Genomic DNA, 18,704 nt, shown 5'->3' on the forward strand with positions numbered 1-18,704 from the left:
GAAAAAATATAAATATTAGTGCTACATAGGTTATTGGTATATAACACAAGGAGAAAACTTATTTAACACATGTTCTAAAATAATTAGACAAGAATACTTAATAAAATTCAAAATTGAGATTAAAAGGTTACTAAAAACTCTTACAAAATAAAACCTCTTAAAAATAAACAAAAATATTTTATTTTTCTTTACCATAAACAATTACAAGTGACTAAAAATTATGATAGTTTATAACTAATTCATGATTAAAGCATATGAACACGTGTAATCTTAAAAATTTTAACCGCCGGTAATATATTATCTAACTTATTCTTACTGTTTTACTCAAAAAGAAATTTTGATCTGCACTGTTGCCATTTCTACAGAGAATAAGGGACCTCATCACCAAAATCGCAACAACATCCCCCAACTAGGCACTACTATTTGTGGCGTCAGAAAGAAAATGCGGGGAAAAAAATATGTGCTCTAATTTTTTTTTTCTTTTGTTAATTTTTTTCCTACTAATATTTTCTTCTTCTGACACGTGTAAAACTGTAGATTTGAACCCCTGGTCATCAACAGCCGATCCCCGCTTCAATCATTCTCCTTATCCATAATATCACGCTAAGAACAGTAGAATAACCTATGAATTCCCCAGCTTTAAAGCTTAAACTCATTCTAAAATAAGCTTTCACCGTTGCGTTTAGTCTTTTGTAAAATGGTAGTATAAATTATGCAATGGCTGCCGATCCTTTCTTCTTCGCCTCTCTTGAAGCTCGCTCCATGAGTTTTCCCAGCTGCAACAACTCACTCTTCTGGAGCTTCCGCTTCCCTCAATTGCATTTTCACACACTTCGCTTCTCTCCTCCCAAACTTAAATTCAATCACCAGTTCGTCGTTTCCAAGTGCTCAAGTTCCGATTCCGTTTCTGCTGATGTAGATATCATTTCAGCAACCGGTACGCCGTTTAAAATGATCACTTTAATTCTTTTCTTTTCTTTTCTTTTTTGTTTACTCTCGAATGATCGAATTCGAATCTACTGTTTGTTGAATCAACTATTGTTAAGAACAACATAATGTTATGATGTTTGAAAGTGTGTTGCACTTTTAGTAACTGGTGAATTTCAAGTAAAAGAAGCTTAGATTAAATTTGGTTCGTTAGGATAATTGTAAGCGTTGGTGAAATGTGCAGAGCATTCTGATGGCAGCGTTATCTTCCGGTTTGGAAATGCGAGTGAAATGGCAATAATTGAAGATCAAACGCAAACAACCGATGAAAGTGCTAAGGTTGTTGCCAAAGTTGGTGGCAAAGATTTGGACAAGGTAGATAAGAGCAGTATTAAAGCGGTTGGTGTTTCTGATGGAGATGCTGCAGCTGTGGAACCTATGAAGAAGAAAGTTGGCCGTAATTTTCAGGTTAAATCTCAACCTAAGAGAAAACTAAGACGAAATGCAACCAAAGTAACTGAAGTTGTTAAAGAGAAACCTGCCTCTGTTGTCAGTGATGACAGAAAGGTTGAGAAAAAATCAGTTGATTCTTCTAAGAATATAAATACTAAAGATCAACTTGATGAGCTTGGGGATGTTGTAAAAGTAGAAAATAATGTTGTCCCCAAGGAAAATGGTGAGTGCATTAGTAAAACTGAGGGTTCTAGTAAATTGAATGTGGCATTAGATCAGGAATTAGTTCATCATGTAGAAATGGTTTCTACTCCATTGACAGCTTCTGTTGTTGAAAGTGAAACTACTACTCTATTAGGTTCACCAGAGTTGGGTTCCAAAGTTGAAGTGCCCCATGGTGTTAAGTTACAGGAGTCAAATAAGGGTGGTTCTGAAGGAAGTGGTGAGAATGATGGTAAAACTGAGGATACTGCTCTGAATATGGTATCAGAGATGGATTTAGCTCCTGATATAGAAAAGGTTTCTCCCCCACTGGGAGCTTCTGATATTGGAAGTGAAATTACAACTGAATCGGCTCCTTCAGAGTCTGGTTTGGAAAGTGAAGTTCCCCACAGTGTTAAGTTGGAAGAAGAAGAAAACGCTGGTGCTGAGGAAAATGGTGAGGGGTTTGGTAAAATTGAGTGTACTATTTTGAATACAGAGTCTAAGATGGCTTTAGTTCTTGATACAGAAAAGGCTGCGCTTCCACTTGAAGTTTCTGCTATTGAAAGTGAAATTACAACTGAATTAGCTCCTTCAGAGTCCAGTTCCAAAAGTGAAGTTCCCCACAGTGTTAAGTTGGAAGAGGATGAAAATGCTGGTGCTGAGGAAAAAGGTGAGGGAATTGGTAAAATTGAATGTTCTATTTTGAATACAGAGTCTAAGATGGCTTTAGTTCCTGATACAGAAAAGGCTTCTCCTCCACTGGAAGCTTTTGCTATTGAAAGTGAAACTACAACTGCATTAGCTCCTTCAGAGTCCAGTTCCAAAAGTAAAGTTCCCCAGAGTGTTCAGTTGGAAAAGGAAGAAAATACTGGTGCTGAGGAAGAAGGTGAGGGAATTGGTAAAATTGAGTTTACAATTTTGAATACGGAGTCTAAGATAGCTTTAGTTACTGATACAGAAAAGGCTTCTCCTCCACTGGAAGCTTCTGCCATTGAAAGTGAAATTACAACTGAATCAGCTCCTTTAGAGTCCGGTTCCAAAAGTGAAGATCCCCAGAGTGTTAAGTTGGAAGAGGAAGAAGACACTAGTGCTGAGGAAAAAGGTGAAAGAATTGGTAAATTTGAGTGTACTACTTCGAATATGGAGTCTAAGATGGCTTTAGTTCCTGATTTAGAAAAGGCTTCTCCTCCATTGGAAGCTCCTGCTAGTGGAAGTGAAACTAGAACTGAATTAGCTTCTTTAGAGCTTAGTTCCAAAAGCGAAGTTTCTCACAGTGTTAATCTGGAGGAGGAAGAAAATAGTGGTGCCGGGGAAAATGGTGAGAGAATTGGTAAAATTGAAAGTATTACTTTGAATATGGAATCTAAGATGGACTTAGCAGTGGGAGAGGTTTGTGCTCAAGTAGCAGATTCTGAAAATAGCATTGAAAGTGAAATTGAAATTCAATCTACTTCTTTAGGAGCCTGCTCCAATATTGAAATGCCTAATAATCTTGAGTTCCAGGAAAGCGGAAAGGATGATGCTGGTGAAGAAGTTGCTCAAAAATCTGTGCCTTCCAAAGAACATAGCAATGAAGAAAGCATAAATGCATCAAAAATGTTAGTGATGATAGAGGATGCGACTGAAGGTGAAGTTGGTGAAATTAAGTTGAACTCCACTTTATCTGAGGTTGAGTCAGTTCTCAATGAGGCCACAGTCCATACAACAACGAATCAATCTGTTGATAGTGACATAGTCAAGAGCTCAAAAATGGTTAGTTCTCTATTTTTGTTTATATTAGCAGCTACAACTTGTCCCTTTTGGGTGTTTATATTCAATTTGGATATCCCAGTCAAATATAAATGTAATACTACAAATAATAACAAAATTGATGATGGGATATTGAATGGTTTTCCCTCTTCTTCTAGGTCAAATAATTTTACATAGAAAGTAATCATCAATAATCCTTATTGCTTTTTTATGCCATCAAAGCTGTTAAGACTAAGGCCTAAAGAATATCACAGTGAGGATCCCGTTTTTGTGTGACTAACCCAAGATTCAAATAAAAAATATGTGCTTTATCTAAACATTCTGGCTGTCTAGTTGCTAGAGAAGTTCTGTTATTATCAGCAAAGCAATAAAAATAGATTTAGGATTTAACTATCTAATATAGAGTTATAATACAAGACTTGGGCATGTTTTGGGTTTAATTGTCTTAAAAACGTCTTTAAAATTGTGGAATTCTCATGAGTATGACTAGTTGTTGGTAACATATTTTTATTTTCTTCAGAGTTTTATGCTTTATTAAGTTCCAGAAACCCAGAACTACCTTTAAAAAATATTGATTGGGCTTCATATGGTTTCTCCGTCCTAATTGTCAAATGCTGCCTGCTTGTGCATGTCACCGGTTTTTGTCTATATAATACTTTATTTTGAAGCCTATTGCATTATCATCGCAAGCAAAGAACTCACTCATTGAGGATCTGAATTTATTTGTGCTCTCAAATCAAATTGCCTGGAGTAATATGTATATTTGTTGTTTGTAGTTGGATGAGGGTGTGGCTTTCTCAATTTCCCAAGCAGAGATAACTGAGGCTGATGCACAAAGTGATAACAAAGTCAGACAGCTGACAATGCTTAAAGGTGTAGAGTTACAGTCTGGTGGAACTTTGGAAAGGTAAACTACTCTATTGTCAAACGAATACACAAAGAGGTTCCTGTCTATCTTATAGATCAATGCATCAGTTATTTCTTATAGATCATTGCATTGAGTTCAGGTTGAAATTTTTCTACTTATGCTTGTCTTTTGGTCATATTGTTGCTGTTCTCTATGATTTACTCTTTTAAATAATTGGTTGATCTTTCTCCCTTCAACATTTTGTCAAGTTCTCTTACATCCTCAACTTTTTTTCTAAATGTGTTCAAACAGGGAGGAAATCTCAACAGCAGGATTTTTCTTATATTCTGGTGCTGCTCTGTTGCCAAATCCGACTAAGGTACTTAGGATAGTCATAATCAGTTTTACCTCTTCAACTAATTGTTTTAATTTGCCAGAATCATGAAAACTTTGGAATTATGGTCGAAGTGGATAAAAATAAACCAAAACTCTTTGTTAAATTTACCGTCAGGTTTTGTCTAGCTTGACTTTTTAACATTTTCAGATCAATATAATGCCAAAAAAATGCATCTCGTTATTGAGAGTAGCTTAATGAACTTTGGATGTAAAAGTAACAATTAATACCTTAGAAATTTTTAATTTTGAAAGATATCAGTTGCTTGGGCACTTTGATGTATATTTGACTTGAGTTTGAGAATTCTGTTTGAGTAATTCAAATAGTAATAATTCCAGGCCTTCGCAGGTGGAGAGGATGCTTATTTTATTTCCTGCCAGAATTGGCTAGGTGTTGCTGATGGACTTGGTCAGTGGTCATTTGAAGGTATTATTCTTTTTTATTATCCTTATTTTTGTTTTCACCAGGACCAATTCTTTGTATGGAATGAGTTTATGTTTCATTTTTATCCTTGCACTGCAAACCAGGAAAGAGTTGCTAGGAAATATATCAAATTTACATTAAATATATGTTGAATCCCTGGCAGCATACTGGAACGCATAATAAATGTCATCGTATGTTTTGCACTGTCTGGACTGAATTATTTGTTTCCTATCTTATCCTTCAGGGATTAGTGTTGGAGTATATGCAAAAGAACTTATGGAAAACTGTGAAAGAATTGTGTCTGATAGAAATGGAGTTCCAATAACTGACCCAGTTGAGATCCTTAATAGAGCTGCAGCAAATACTCAATCTTGTGGTTCGTCTACGGTTTTGGTTGCTTACTTTGATGATCAGGTATGTTGTCCTTCAACTTGACACTCTTTTCTCCTATGCAAATTTCAATTAGTCGTTATATCATAGAACTAACTTACAACCTAATCCTAACCAAACAAAGACTCACAGTTTGCAAACAAGTCTGGGATTTTACTAACAAGCCTTGAGTCGAGAAATTTAAGCAAACCTAATTAACTTCACTAGAGGAATGGTAACTTGATATACAAATAGACTTGTCATTTGATGAAAACTTAATTGCTCAACTTTTCTGAATTTTTTTTCTATGAACTTTTTGTCTGCGCAAAGTACAAGGTTAATGAGTTAACAAAACATTTTCAAATTCTTATTGAGAGTCTTATTTGCATGAATGATGATTTTTCCAAAAGATTGCTTTCTTGACGTAGGAATATTACTAATCATATACAAAAAAGATTCTTCATATTCCACTAGTCTGATTGAAATAGAGTAGTTCATATTGCTATTGGATCTAAAGAAACATATTTCCAAAAGTTCATAATGTTCATGCTTACACAGAAATTTATCTTCTGTGTATTATGATTAGTAAAACTACTGTTGTCAAAATATGCATGAACTGACGACTGATGCTAATTATTAGCTAGTCAATCTACTTTGTGGGAATGAATATATTTCTTTTCTCATAGATATAATGGCTTGATTTTATTATAATTCAAAAAAGAAGAGGCTGAGAATGAACTTGGTGTTCCTTTTTACAACTCATACTTGGAAGGCTATGCCTTTATAAATCTGCAGGCTCTCCATGTGGCAAATATTGGTGATTCAGGCTTCATGATCATAAGAAACGGTGCTGTGTTTAAGAGGTCTTCTCCGATGGTTTATGAGTTGGCTTTTCCTGTACAGATTGCAAGAGGAGATCAACCCTCTGACTTTGTAGAGGTATACTGGTTGAATTCCATTTCTAAAAAGATAAAAAATCTTATTATTGCATACAAAAGATAAAAATATATTTGTAATTGCCTCCTGCACTAAAAATATATTTGTAATTGCCTCCTGCACTTTGAAAGCTGATATGATCCTATATCTTCATTTTCAAACATATATTGAGTTTCCTTTATGTTAGAAGGTGAAGGTAAAAAGTTCTTTTCTCCCCCTTTCCCATTTCCTCCTCGTATAGAGGTAAAATAATATGGGTCAATCTTTTTACACATGGCTGCTGGTTCAGGTTTACAAAGTTGAATTGTATGAAAAAGATGTGATTATCACTGCAACTGATGGACTTTTTGATAATCTTTACGAGCGAGATATAGTTTCAATTGTCTCCAAATCATTGCAAGAGAGTTTAAGGCCCCAGGTGCTTATCACTGTTTTTTTCCATTTCCATTTCCTTTCCCAAATATAGTAGTAAAATGCATAAGGTGCATGTGTGACATGAAAAGATAGTCTTATGTGCATGGTAACCCCAACATTTATTTAATGGGCAGGAAATAGCAGAACTCTTGGCAACTAGAGCGCAAGAGGTTGGTCAGTTATCATTGGTGAGGAGCCCATTGTCAGATGAAGTGCAGGCAGCTGGATACGTGGGATATAGGGGCGGCAAGCTTGATGATGTTACTGTTATTGTGTCATTGGTGAAAAGGCGATTCAGTAATCATGCACAGTAAGTTTGTTATCTTTGCCCTAGTTTAAAATTGATTAATATCATGTGGAAATTCATCATAAGATCATCATAGAAAATATGGCCGACTGTTTCAGGCTTAAGATTTTCAAAGGTGAACCCTTATTTGTCCATTTAGAATGCTATCGTCATTCCTTTTCATTAAATAAATTATCAACAGGAGTGAAAATTATTCATTGACCTGATTCTTAGGCAAAATGTCTTCATATTGGACCAGTGCTAATCCGGTTTATCAGTTCCTCTTTATAGTAAACGTCCTTGTGACAAGGTGGTAGAAGTTTTTCTGTTAAAGCGAGTTCAGTTGACCAGCTGTCTTAATTTCTATCAACCCGTTGGGATTGTCTACTCCATATTAGATTACTTTGATATTGATGTAGTCGTCATAGCAGTTTGGCATCTAAAACTGTTTCGTGATTAATGCTTGAATTTGTGAACCTGAACTCGACTGAAAAACAAAATTTGCTGCGTATTTGCTGCAGCTTATTGGGTCATGGCCTGAAGTAAAAGTTTCAGGCCGACAGATATACACCATGTCCAGAAGGTTTTCTTTCATAGAATACTTCAAGTTATTTTCATGATGAGATACAGTTTATGCTGACGGAATTGAATTAAAAAATGGCATATGTAGATGTCTTCGGTATTAATTATCCCTTTTTGGATGAATTTCTAATAAACTGCCGTCACCTCTGGTCTCTTCATATCTTCATATATCATCTGTGGATGTGGAGGACCATGCAGGATCCACTAGCTCAACTTGACTAACAACTAGAGAACTAATTAGATAATAAAATAACCTTCTGTGCACATGCATTGCCTCTGACCAAATGTATTTTGTTACACAAGACATCCATGCATGTTTGTTACACTAACTCGGGAGTGTAATACAAATGTGTCAATGCATGAATATGTTCCTTCAGGACAAAAGGGGGGAAAAAGGGAAGTGTGGGTAAACATAACATGTAGGTGTGCCAAGCATGCGGGTGGTCGAAATGATTGGTTTTCATGTATTTGCATATTACCAGATGTAGTTTATTAATAAATTGTTAGCAATAAGTTTCCTAACTTTCATTCCCTCTATTTGCTTTCTTGTCAAAGGAGCTAAGACAGCCATTCCTTGGGGGCCATGGGCTGCCATGGGTATATGTCGTCTAGCCTTCTGCTGATAACACAATAATTGAACTTGAGTTGGCACTGCACCTAGGAAGGTCAGCACAACTTCCCTAACACCCTGGCACCTTCAATTATTGAATGATACATGAAATGCAGGCATATGGGGGATTAATTGCATCTGTAAATGCAGATATTTTGACTTGGATTATCGACATAAGCTTGTTGGCCTGCAAATAACATGGAGATCTTTGAGAAATAATACAAGGGATGGATGGGAGGCTGTATAAAATTTAGATTTAAGTTTATTTATATCTTCGTACCTACCGTTTATCCTGAATCCTTTGATAACCTTATTGAATGATCATTCGATCATATCATATATTTCAGCTTGAAATTGGTGTAGTATAACGAGTTGAAAATAGCAAATAATACTCGGACAAAGCTGGCTTGAATATAGTATATTAAGAACCTGTATTTTCCCTCATGACACAATAGAATTTGATTATGTTATACCTGATTGTTTGGACCAAGCAGTAAGCCTATAAACGGTGCGGACAATCTCCTTGGAAGAACCGCTCAAACAAACCCCTCAAGCTCCTCAGGGGAGACTCCTCGGGCCAACAATTGCGTGAGCCCTTATAATCGCCACATTAAATTCTTGTCACAACATCCCATTTGAGATGACACAGGGTAAATCAATTTTACTTAGCCATGTACAATCATACCACTTGGTCACTTGACACGCGAATGGCAATTAGTCATGTGGTGTCTAGGGATAAGGGACTAAAGGTATATAAGAACTGTAAAAACTAAAGGTATAGAAGTACTGTAAAAACTAGATAGCAAGGAATTCCTTCTTAAGGCTGCTCACCCCATTCCTTCTTATTCCTTTCTTCTTTCTTACTCTCAACCCTGACCATATCGTTTGATGGTTATTCGTTTTATATCAAACAAGATGAATCGCACATCTTTACCACTTCTCTGTCTTACCCAAATAACCTCCAATAAATTAAAAATTCAACTAACTCATTTCAACTTATATAAAATAGAAAAAGATTAAAATTTCAATTAGTTCATTACGAACTTATTATTTGTTACTTCTTTAAAAAATTATTATCTATTAATAGTTTACATGATTAGTAATTTCCTATTGTTAAGAAATACATGGTTTAAGAAATTTTAATAACAAAATTTGTATAACCTAAATAATTGACTTAGATACTTAACCCACTAAGTAAATTAGTTTACCTATTGGTTTTATATAATTCCAACATGACTTTTCTAAAATGTTTCACTTTACCTTGTGTCATAAAATAAGTACAAATATATTGGAATAACACAACACACCTTTTGCCATTAAGTTTGTATAAGAAACATAATTTGTGCCATAATATATGTATAAATATATTGAAAAAGTGTTATGACAACACACTTTGTGCCATACAATATATATTAGAAACATAATTTGTACCAGGAGACACATATTTTGAAGTATTATTTTACTACTCTGTTCTGTTTTTTTTTATGATTTATTGTATTTTAGAGGTAAAATTAAAGGCTTAAGAAAAGTGATTGATTCCTCAAAATATTTTTCCCTTAATTTTCTTTCTTCCACATATATTTGATTGATTCCTCAAGACCTTTTGTAGTTTTATCAAGGTTTTTTAATAAATTTTTATTAAGTTAATATCACTTTTTAATCAGATTTTAATTTAATTATAAACTAACAAAAATCAACTTTTACAAAATAATGTCTTGTTAAATCTTTAAAAATATATACAATTGATGAGATTCAAAGATTAAAACCCAACCATCATCAATTTTATTTTATCATTTTAATTAAAATCATATAAAATTTTTATATCAATTTTTATGAATATATTACATATTTTTTCACTCACACAGTGAGTGGGATATAATCTAGTGAGTTTTTTTGTTTTTGTTTTTTTGAGGAAATAAATTTTATATATTTAAATATAGTAATCACGTGTAAACGATGGTCCATAGTCAGTCAAACTAGGAAGTTGAAGTCAAAGAAACTAAAGAAATGTGCATAAAGAAACTAGTTAGAAAATGAAACGTTTAATATTGGTACAGGAATAAAATATTGGCATTGAGCCATTAACTCAAGTCTTCTAGTTCAATCTAGAATCGATCCATTGATTTCTTTAATTAAATTATTGAATTTTGGAATAATTATTAATAGAAGTGTGGAATAAGCAATTTTGGAAATATAAATTAATGCATTATGAACTAACGCCCTATACCTGAACTAAAAGTCTTACCCATTACTCACCACTACCCAACAAAGCTAAATTGGTGGATGAATTGAGGCTTATTAACACTATCTTCCAACCAAAATTATGACAAATTGAATTTTATTCTTTTTATTAAAAATAAAAGAATTAATTTTGTATATTAAATTAAAAATTAACGTGATTGATGAGAATAATTAGACATTAACACTTAACGACGTATTATATGTACCTCATACTAATATATATAAATTAAATTTTAATAGTAAATGTGTATAAATTTTTTATAAAAAATAATTTACTACTTAATTTAAAATACAATTTACTTATTTTTTAAATAAAATAAAGAAAATATAATTTAACTTTTAGTAAAAAAATCTTTTATGATAATTTTTTAAAAAAAAAGCATTTACAAAATTTCAAAATTGAAGGCTACTATGATTACAACCCATCATAACAGGATATAAATTTCACCACTTTCATTTTTTTCTTTAAGAAAAGAAACCCCACCATTTTGGTATTTTTATGGGAAGTGGATTTTATTTTACATTTAGAGGTGGGTTGTAACTTGGAAGCATCTGGAATCCTTTCATATCACCGGTTGGCATGCATCCTACAAACACTAGCACAATCCTCTACTTCCAAGTTCCAACCATACTTTAAATGAATATTTAGATTTAAATGTTTACCTTCTTATGTTTATTTTTTAGAATAATTTATATTAGGATATGCTAAAATTAATATTTTTAAATATTAATAAAATTTTGTTATATCATCAAATCTTAAAGATATAAAATTATTATTAAACACTCATCCTTAAAAAATTATTTTATAAACTTTTCCTATTATATTATTCATGGTCCATTTCAATTATTTAATAACATTTCAACAATATTTTTCATGTGATTAACACATAGTTTTGGTAATTCTTTTACTCTCAACCCCAAACCCAAAATCATGAACCCTAAATCTAGAATTTTAAATCCATTAACCCAAAACCTTAAACCTAAAATCCTAAACTTGAACACCAAACACGTAACTTGTAACCCTAAATTGTTAAACCCAAATCTCAAACCCCAAATTCATAACCTTAAACCCAAACCCAAACCTTGAACCTTAAATCCTGAACCCTAACCCTAAATATTAAGGTTCAAGGTTTAAAATTTAGGGTTTGAGTTCAAGATCTGACGTTCTAAGTTTGGGGTTTATGATAAAATAATTACCCAAATTATGTGTCAATGACATGAAAAAATTGCACAAAAATTACTAGCTTTTTTAAAATTAGTTGCAAAAAAAGATTAACTTATTGAAAAAAATAAAATGATTAAAATTTGTAAAAGAAGAAAAGATGTTTGTTTATAATTTAAAAATTAATTATTTTAAGTAATTTAATTAAAGTTAAATGAAGTTGGAAAAGATATTAGATATAAATGAGTGTATAATAATAATTTGTTATCTTTAAAATTTAATGATGTGGCACTATTTTCTTAGTGCCTAAAAACAATATTTTTACGATTATATTAATATAATTTATTTCCTTTTCAGTTAAAGTTTATCTTCAACTTTTAAATTATCGAATTTAATCATTAATTTTCTTTAAAAAGTCAAATTATTTTTAATAAAAATATTAAATTTTAAATATTATAATTTGCATTACAATTCATATTTACTTTATTTTTATTTTATTATTTTTAGATTTTGAATTTTTATTTTTAAATATTTTTATAAAATTTAAATTATTTATTGACATAACATATAATATTAATAGATGTGGAGTGTCACGCGAATAGAATTAATCATGGGCTAGACTACCTGTCCTAGCTCGAAGGCTTACTCGAAAAGTAAGAGGATTTTGATAAAAATACAGCCCAAAAAATAGGTTAGGACAAAAAATAAGGCTCGCTTCCTTGGGTAATAATTTTTTGACTTGAGCTTGACCGAATTTGACTAAAAATTTTCCTCCTTTCTTGATGTTGTTTCTTGTTGTTTTACTATCATTTTGTCATTATATTACTACTATTTTGTTGTTATTTTTTGGATATTGTATAACTTTTATTTTATTGTTAATTTTGCTACTATTTTAGAGGCATTTGTTTGTTAAGTTGCAACTATCTTAGTGTTATTTTTAATGTATTTTCAATTTGTTGGGAAATATTTATTTTAATATTTTTAGTGTATTTGATGTATTATATTTTTAAAATTTGTTTCTGTATAAAAAAAATTTAATATGGGCAGGCAAGATTGAACTTGGAAAAAACTTTAGATCTATTTTTCGGGTTAGGTCGAGCCTAGAAAACATGCCTAAATTTTTACATCAGTCTACAGGAGTTGCCACACCAACATTATTAAAAATTATTATTTTAATTAACATTTACATTAAAATGATGTGATTTGAATATTTTTGAAAAGATAATGACTAAATTTAAGTAAAAATAATAAAATAAAAATGTAATTTATTATATAACTAATATATATGAATGAACATGGCTAGTTATTGTGAATTATAACAAGGCACAGCTGATTGGGCAGGCGTACATTAATGCATTATGAACTAACGCCCTATACCTGAACTAAAAGTCTTACCCATTACTCACCACTACCCAACAAAGCTAAATTGGTGGATGAATTGAGGCTTATTAACACTATCTTCCAACCAAAATTATGACAAATTGAATTTTATTCTTTTTATTAAAAATAAAAGAATTAATTTTGTATATTAAATTAAAAATTAACGTGATTGACAGAATAATTAGACATTAACACTTAACGACGTATTATATGTACCTCATACTAATATATATAAATTAAATTTTAATAGTAAATGTGTATAAATTTTTTATAAAAATAATTTACTACTTAATTTAAAATACAATTTACTTATTTTTTAAATAAAATAAAGAAAATATAATTTAACTTTTAGTAAAAAAATCTTTTATGATAATTTTTTAAAAAAAAAGCATTTACAAAATTTCAAAATTGAAGGCTACTATGATTACAACCCATCATAACAGGATATAAATTTCACCACTTTCATTTTTTTTCTTTAAGAAAAGAAACCCCACCATTTTGGTATTTTTATGGGAAGTGGATTTTTATTTTACATTTAGAGGTGGGTTGTAACTTGGAAGCATCTGGAATCCTTTCATATCACCGGTTGGCATGCATCCTACAAACACTAGCACAATCCTCTACTTCCAAGTTCCAACCATACTTTAAATGAATATTTAGATTTAAATGTTTACCTTCTTATGTTTATTTTTTAGAATAATTTATATTAGGATATGCTAAAATTAATATTTTTAAATATTAATAAAATTTTGTTATATCATCAAATCTTAAAGATATAAAATTATTATTAAACACTCATCCTTAAAAAATTATTTTATAAACTTTTCCTATTATATTATTCATGGTCCATTTCAATTATTTAATAACATTTCAACAATATTTTTCATGTGATTAACACATAGTTTTGGTAATTCTTTTACTCTCAACCCCAAACCCAAAATCATGAACCCTAAATCTAGAATTTTAAATCCATTAACCCAAAACCTTAAACCTAAAATCCTAAACTTGAACACCAAACACGTAACTTGTAACCCTAAATTGTTAAACCCAAATCTCAAACCCCAAATTCATAACCTTAACCCAAACCCAAACCTTGAACCTTAAATCTTAACCCTAACCCTAAATATTAAGGTTCAAGGTTTAAAATTTAGGTTTGAGTTCAAGATCTGACGTTCTAAGTTTGGGGTTTATGATAAAATAATTACCCAAATTATGTGTCAATGACATGAAAAAATTGCACAAAATTACTAGCTTTTTAAAATTAGTTGCAAAAAAAAGATTAACTTATTGAAAAAATAAAATGATTAAAATTTGTAAAAGAAGAAAAGATGTTTGTTTATAATTTAAAAATTAATTATTTTAAGTAATTTAATTAAAGTTAAATGAAGTTGGAAAAGATATTAGATATAAATGAGTGTATAATAATAATTTGTTATCTTTAAAATTTAATGATGTGGCACTATTTTCTTAGTGCCTAAAAACAATATTTTTACGATTATATTAATATAATTTATTTCCTTTCTTATTAAAGTTTATCTTCAACTTTTTAAATTATCGAATTTATTTAATTTCTTTAAAAATAATAATTTAATAAAATATTAAATTTTAAAATTAAATTTATTAAATCATATTTACTTTATTTTATTATATATTAAATTTTTAATTTATAATTTTATTTACAATATTTTATTATAAATTATATATAGATTAAACTATTTTAATATAAAAATTTAAATTATTTATTGACATAACATATAATATTAATAGATGTGGAGTGTCAACTGAATAGAATTAATCATGGCTAGACTAATCCTAGTTGCAAGGCTTACTCGAAAAGTAAGAGGATTTTGATAAAAATACACAAAAAATAGGTTAGGACAAAAAATAAGGCTCGCTTCCTTGGGTAATAATTTTTTGACTTGAGCTTGACCCGAATTTGACTAAAAAAATTTTCCCTCCTTTCTTGATGTTGTTTACTGTTGTTTTACTATCATTTTGTCATTATATTACTACTATTTTGTTGTTATTTTTTTGGATATTGTATAACTTTTATTTTATTGTTAATTTTGCTACTATTTTAGAGGCATTTGTTTGTTAAGTTGCAACTATCTTAGTGTTATTTTTTAATGTATTTTCAATTTGTTGGGAAATATTTATTTTAATATTTTTAGTGTATTTGATGTATTATATTTTTAAAATTTGTTTCAGATAAAAAAATTTAATATGACAGCAAGATTGAACTTGGAAAAACTTTAGATCTATTTTTGGGTTAGTGAGCCTAAAAACATGCCTAAATTTTTACATCAAGTTACAAGAGTTGCCACACCAACATTATTAAAAATTATTATTTTAATTAACATTTACATTAAAATGATGTGATTTGAATATTTTTGAAAAGATAATGACTAAATTTAAGTAAAAATAATAAAATAAAAATGTAATTTATTATATAACTAATATATATGAATGAACATGGCTAGTTATTGTGAATTATAACAAGGCACAGCTGATTGGGCAGGCGTACATCAAACTTTTGGAATTTGGGGCAACCATGCTATCTCTGCTTATATTAACATATTAAGCAACGTATCTATTCAAAGGATAATTAAACGTTGGTAAAGTTATTCCCTTGTTGCCTCATTCCTTTTCAATGTCAATTTTATTTTATTTTTTTGAAAAAATTATATTTTAAAAATATTTCTTTCCATTAAATAGAAAAAAAATCTTACAAATAGCATGACAGGTGGAGTTGTTTAAATTAATTGATGGAAAATTCATTCTGTTTATTTATGTTAATTTTATGAATTATAGATATATTTATACAAACAACTCTATTAAAAGAGAAGGATAAGAAATTATATAAACTGTAATTCTACATCATCTTTATTTTTTCTTAATAGGAGAGTGACAAATTAAATTTTTCTTAATCTTTAGCATTTTTAATTGGGCAATAAAAGATGAATGATGGAATAGTTTAAATAAGTAAAAAGGAAAATAAAACGAAAATCATGGGTGAAAAAAGATTTTTTTATTATAAAATATCACGATATTTATGGTGAAATTTGCATATAAATAAATTCCAGAATTTCAGTTCTTAATATTTAAGGAAAAAAGTTGTTTACTTTATTAAAAATATTTGAAAAATAAAAAAAGGCAAATTAATGTTGTTTCTTTTTCTTTCTTTTACTCCAAAATTGTACGAATCTTGTTTAGGTGAAGGAAAGTAAGAAACCACTTTGGCCAAAGTTGTCTAAAATTGTAGTACCAAAAAGTAAATGTAAACGAAAATTGTTGAAAAAGAAAAATGATTTTTGGCTATGCAAAGGAGTGGTCCAACCATAGCCTTTTTTCCCTCCTCACTCTATGGAAATTATAGAATTACAGCCATAAAATTTTATTCAATCTAATATATATTTCAGTTAAAAATCTTTTAAAATTATAATAATTTCAATAAAATCAATTTAATTTTAAAATCTAAATTTATAGTATGTAAATAATTTCTTTTAATTAATTATTTTATATAAAAAAATTTCAATCATTAAATATATATTAATATGGACAATATTTTAAATTGATATAATATAGATAGAGATATTCGATCGATTCAAAACCTTAATTGTATAATAAGTAAAATTATATTGATAAATTTAACATTGAATTGTTAAAATATCAATAATAGAAAGTTAAAAATATTAAAATTATATTAATTTTACACTAACGTAAATAACTATTTTGACAATTCATGATATATAAACTTTTATTACATTAAATAGATAAATTATGTAAACTAACAAATAAATGTAATGTTTGTAAACTAACAAATAAATGTAATGTTTATTATTTTTATAGAAGAAAAACAAGTAAAGGATCCTTCAATCTTTCAAAGGGATAAATCTCAAAATTATACATGATATTTTGATTTAATGTGTAATTATATATATAAACTTTAATTTGGTACAATTATATACGTGAATCTCTAATTGTGGTTCAAATGTATACTTGAAATTTTAATTTTGATTTAATCATGCATATTAAAGAAATAAATACATAAATTTATTTTTATATTAGATAAATATAATTTTTATGTATCAATATATAAATATAAAATAATGTTATATGAATAATTGTGTTAATAATTTATAATGATTGAATCAAATAGAAATTTCATGTAAAATTACACAAAATTAAAATCTATTTATATAATTACATATTAAACTACAATTCACGTATAATTTTAATATTTATTTTAAAAATAAAAAAATACAAAAGTTAAAATATGAATGGGTTTTTTATTAAATTTATCAAATTATTAGATAAATTTAAATCTTTTATTCATAAAATAAAATTCAAATTCAAATTTTCAATTTTCAGTTTTCAGTTTTCAATTTTATTTGCAATCAAAATTCAAAATTCAAAGAGTTTTTTTTTTTTTTGGTTTCGATATGGTAAGAAACTTGGATGAAGGGAACCTTGACACCTACACCCTTCTCCTTTTCATTGTACCGACGAGTGTGCCCACATGCCTCTCCTCTAATAAATTCCCCACTTCCACCATCCACTTCCCCGCCTTTTCTTTTCATTTCTTCCACAAATCTCCCATTTTTCTTCTCCCTAAGACGCTTCGCCCCATAACCCATCTAACAATGGTGGCCTCAAAATTCTGTTTTGCTTTTCTCTTGCTATTCTTTCAATCTTGGCCGTTGATGCTGCCCAACACCATGCTCTGGCGCCTCTCCTTCTTCCCCGTGGACTGCTCCTCTCTGATTCTCAACATGGCGGATTGTTTGTCCTTTGTGTCGAGCGGGAGCAAGACGTCGAAGCCGGAAGGAACCTGTTGTTCTGGCTTGAAAACTGTGTTGAAAGCTGGACCCCAATGCTTGTGTGAGGCTTTTAAGAGCAGTGCTTCTCTGGGTGTCACTTTGAATGTCACCAAGGCCATGACTTTGCCTGCTGCTTGCAAAGTCTCTGCTCCTTCTGCCACTCAATGTGCATGTGAGTTAAATAGCCTTTTGTTTCCGTAACCATTTTTTTTTTGGCTTTACCAACCTGTATTGTGGTTGAAAATGTAATCAATGTTTGTTCAGTATGTTGTTTGGGAAGGGATTCTTCAATTGCATGGGGGTTTTCAAATAGTGAAAAAATTGTAAAATCTTCACCAAAGTTGTCATCTTTTTGGAGAAAATCCCCTGCAAAGCTTTTGCTTTTGCTTTTGCATGTGTAAAAAATGGTGAATTTCATACATTAATTCATTAACATGGAAAAACAGTAAAAGAAAAAGAATAGAAAAGAACAGGATTTTGGGTCTTAGCAGTACTGATGATTCTTCTTTCCTTTTTTTTTGTTTTTACAGTGTCTCTCAGTCCTACTGGTGCACCAGGTATTATTTTCTGATAAATCTGATCCTTGTTCTTACCAGAAATGTAACTCGGAACCTTATTGGTGATGACCCTTTTACTGAACAACTTAACTTGTAGGTATCGCACCTATAAACTTTAATTTGGTACAATTATATACGTGAATCTCTAATTGTGGTTCAAATGTATACTTGAAATTTTAATTTTGATTTAATCATGCATATTAAAGAAATAAATACATAAATTTATTTTTATATTAGATAAATATAATTTTTATGTATCAATATATAAATATAAAATAATGTTATATGAATAATTGTGTTAATAATTTATAATGATTGAATCAAATAGAAATTTCATGTAAAATTACACA

The 18,704-nt window shown here is 29.8% G+C and overlaps 2 protein-coding genes across 3 annotated transcripts; both read left to right on the forward strand.

The window, feature by feature from the left end:
- The first annotated feature begins 558 nt into the window (after positions 1–558).
- On the forward strand, positions 559–8,562 carry LOC108476044 (probable protein phosphatase 2C 62). 2 transcript variants are annotated; one of them, XM_017778108.2, is made up of 11 exons: positions 559–937; positions 1,172–3,336; positions 4,110–4,240; positions 4,493–4,559; positions 4,913–5,000; positions 5,242–5,411; positions 6,162–6,305; positions 6,592–6,720; positions 6,851–7,026; positions 8,140–8,249; positions 8,345–8,562. In XM_017778108.2, the coding sequence occupies exons 1-10, from the start codon at positions 718–720 to the stop codon at positions 8,144–8,146; spliced, it is 3,297 nt and encodes a 1,098-aa protein (XP_017633597.1). In that variant the 5' UTR covers positions 559–717; the 3' UTR covers positions 8,147–8,249; positions 8,345–8,562. The 2 variants fall into 2 exon arrangements, with proteins under 2 accessions (XP_017633597.1, XP_052881390.1); XM_053025430.1 differs by having other exon boundaries at positions 6,861–7,026.
- A 9,058-nt stretch (positions 8,563–17,620) lies between these two features.
- LOC128290491 (non-specific lipid transfer protein GPI-anchored 31-like) lies at positions 17,621–18,368 on the forward strand. The gene is made up of 2 exons (XM_053026142.1): positions 17,621–17,969; positions 18,328–18,368. Exons 1-2 carry the CDS (start codon positions 17,621–17,623, stop codon positions 18,366–18,368), a joined length of 390 nt encoding a protein of 129 aa, XP_052882102.1.
- Positions 18,369–18,704: the final 336 nt, after the last annotated feature.

This window comes from Gossypium arboreum, chromosome 3 (assembly GCF_025698485.1).
Source record: "Gossypium arboreum isolate Shixiya-1 chromosome 3, ASM2569848v2, whole genome shotgun sequence".
NCBI lineage: Eukaryota > Viridiplantae > Streptophyta > Magnoliopsida > Malvales > Malvaceae > Gossypium > Gossypium arboreum.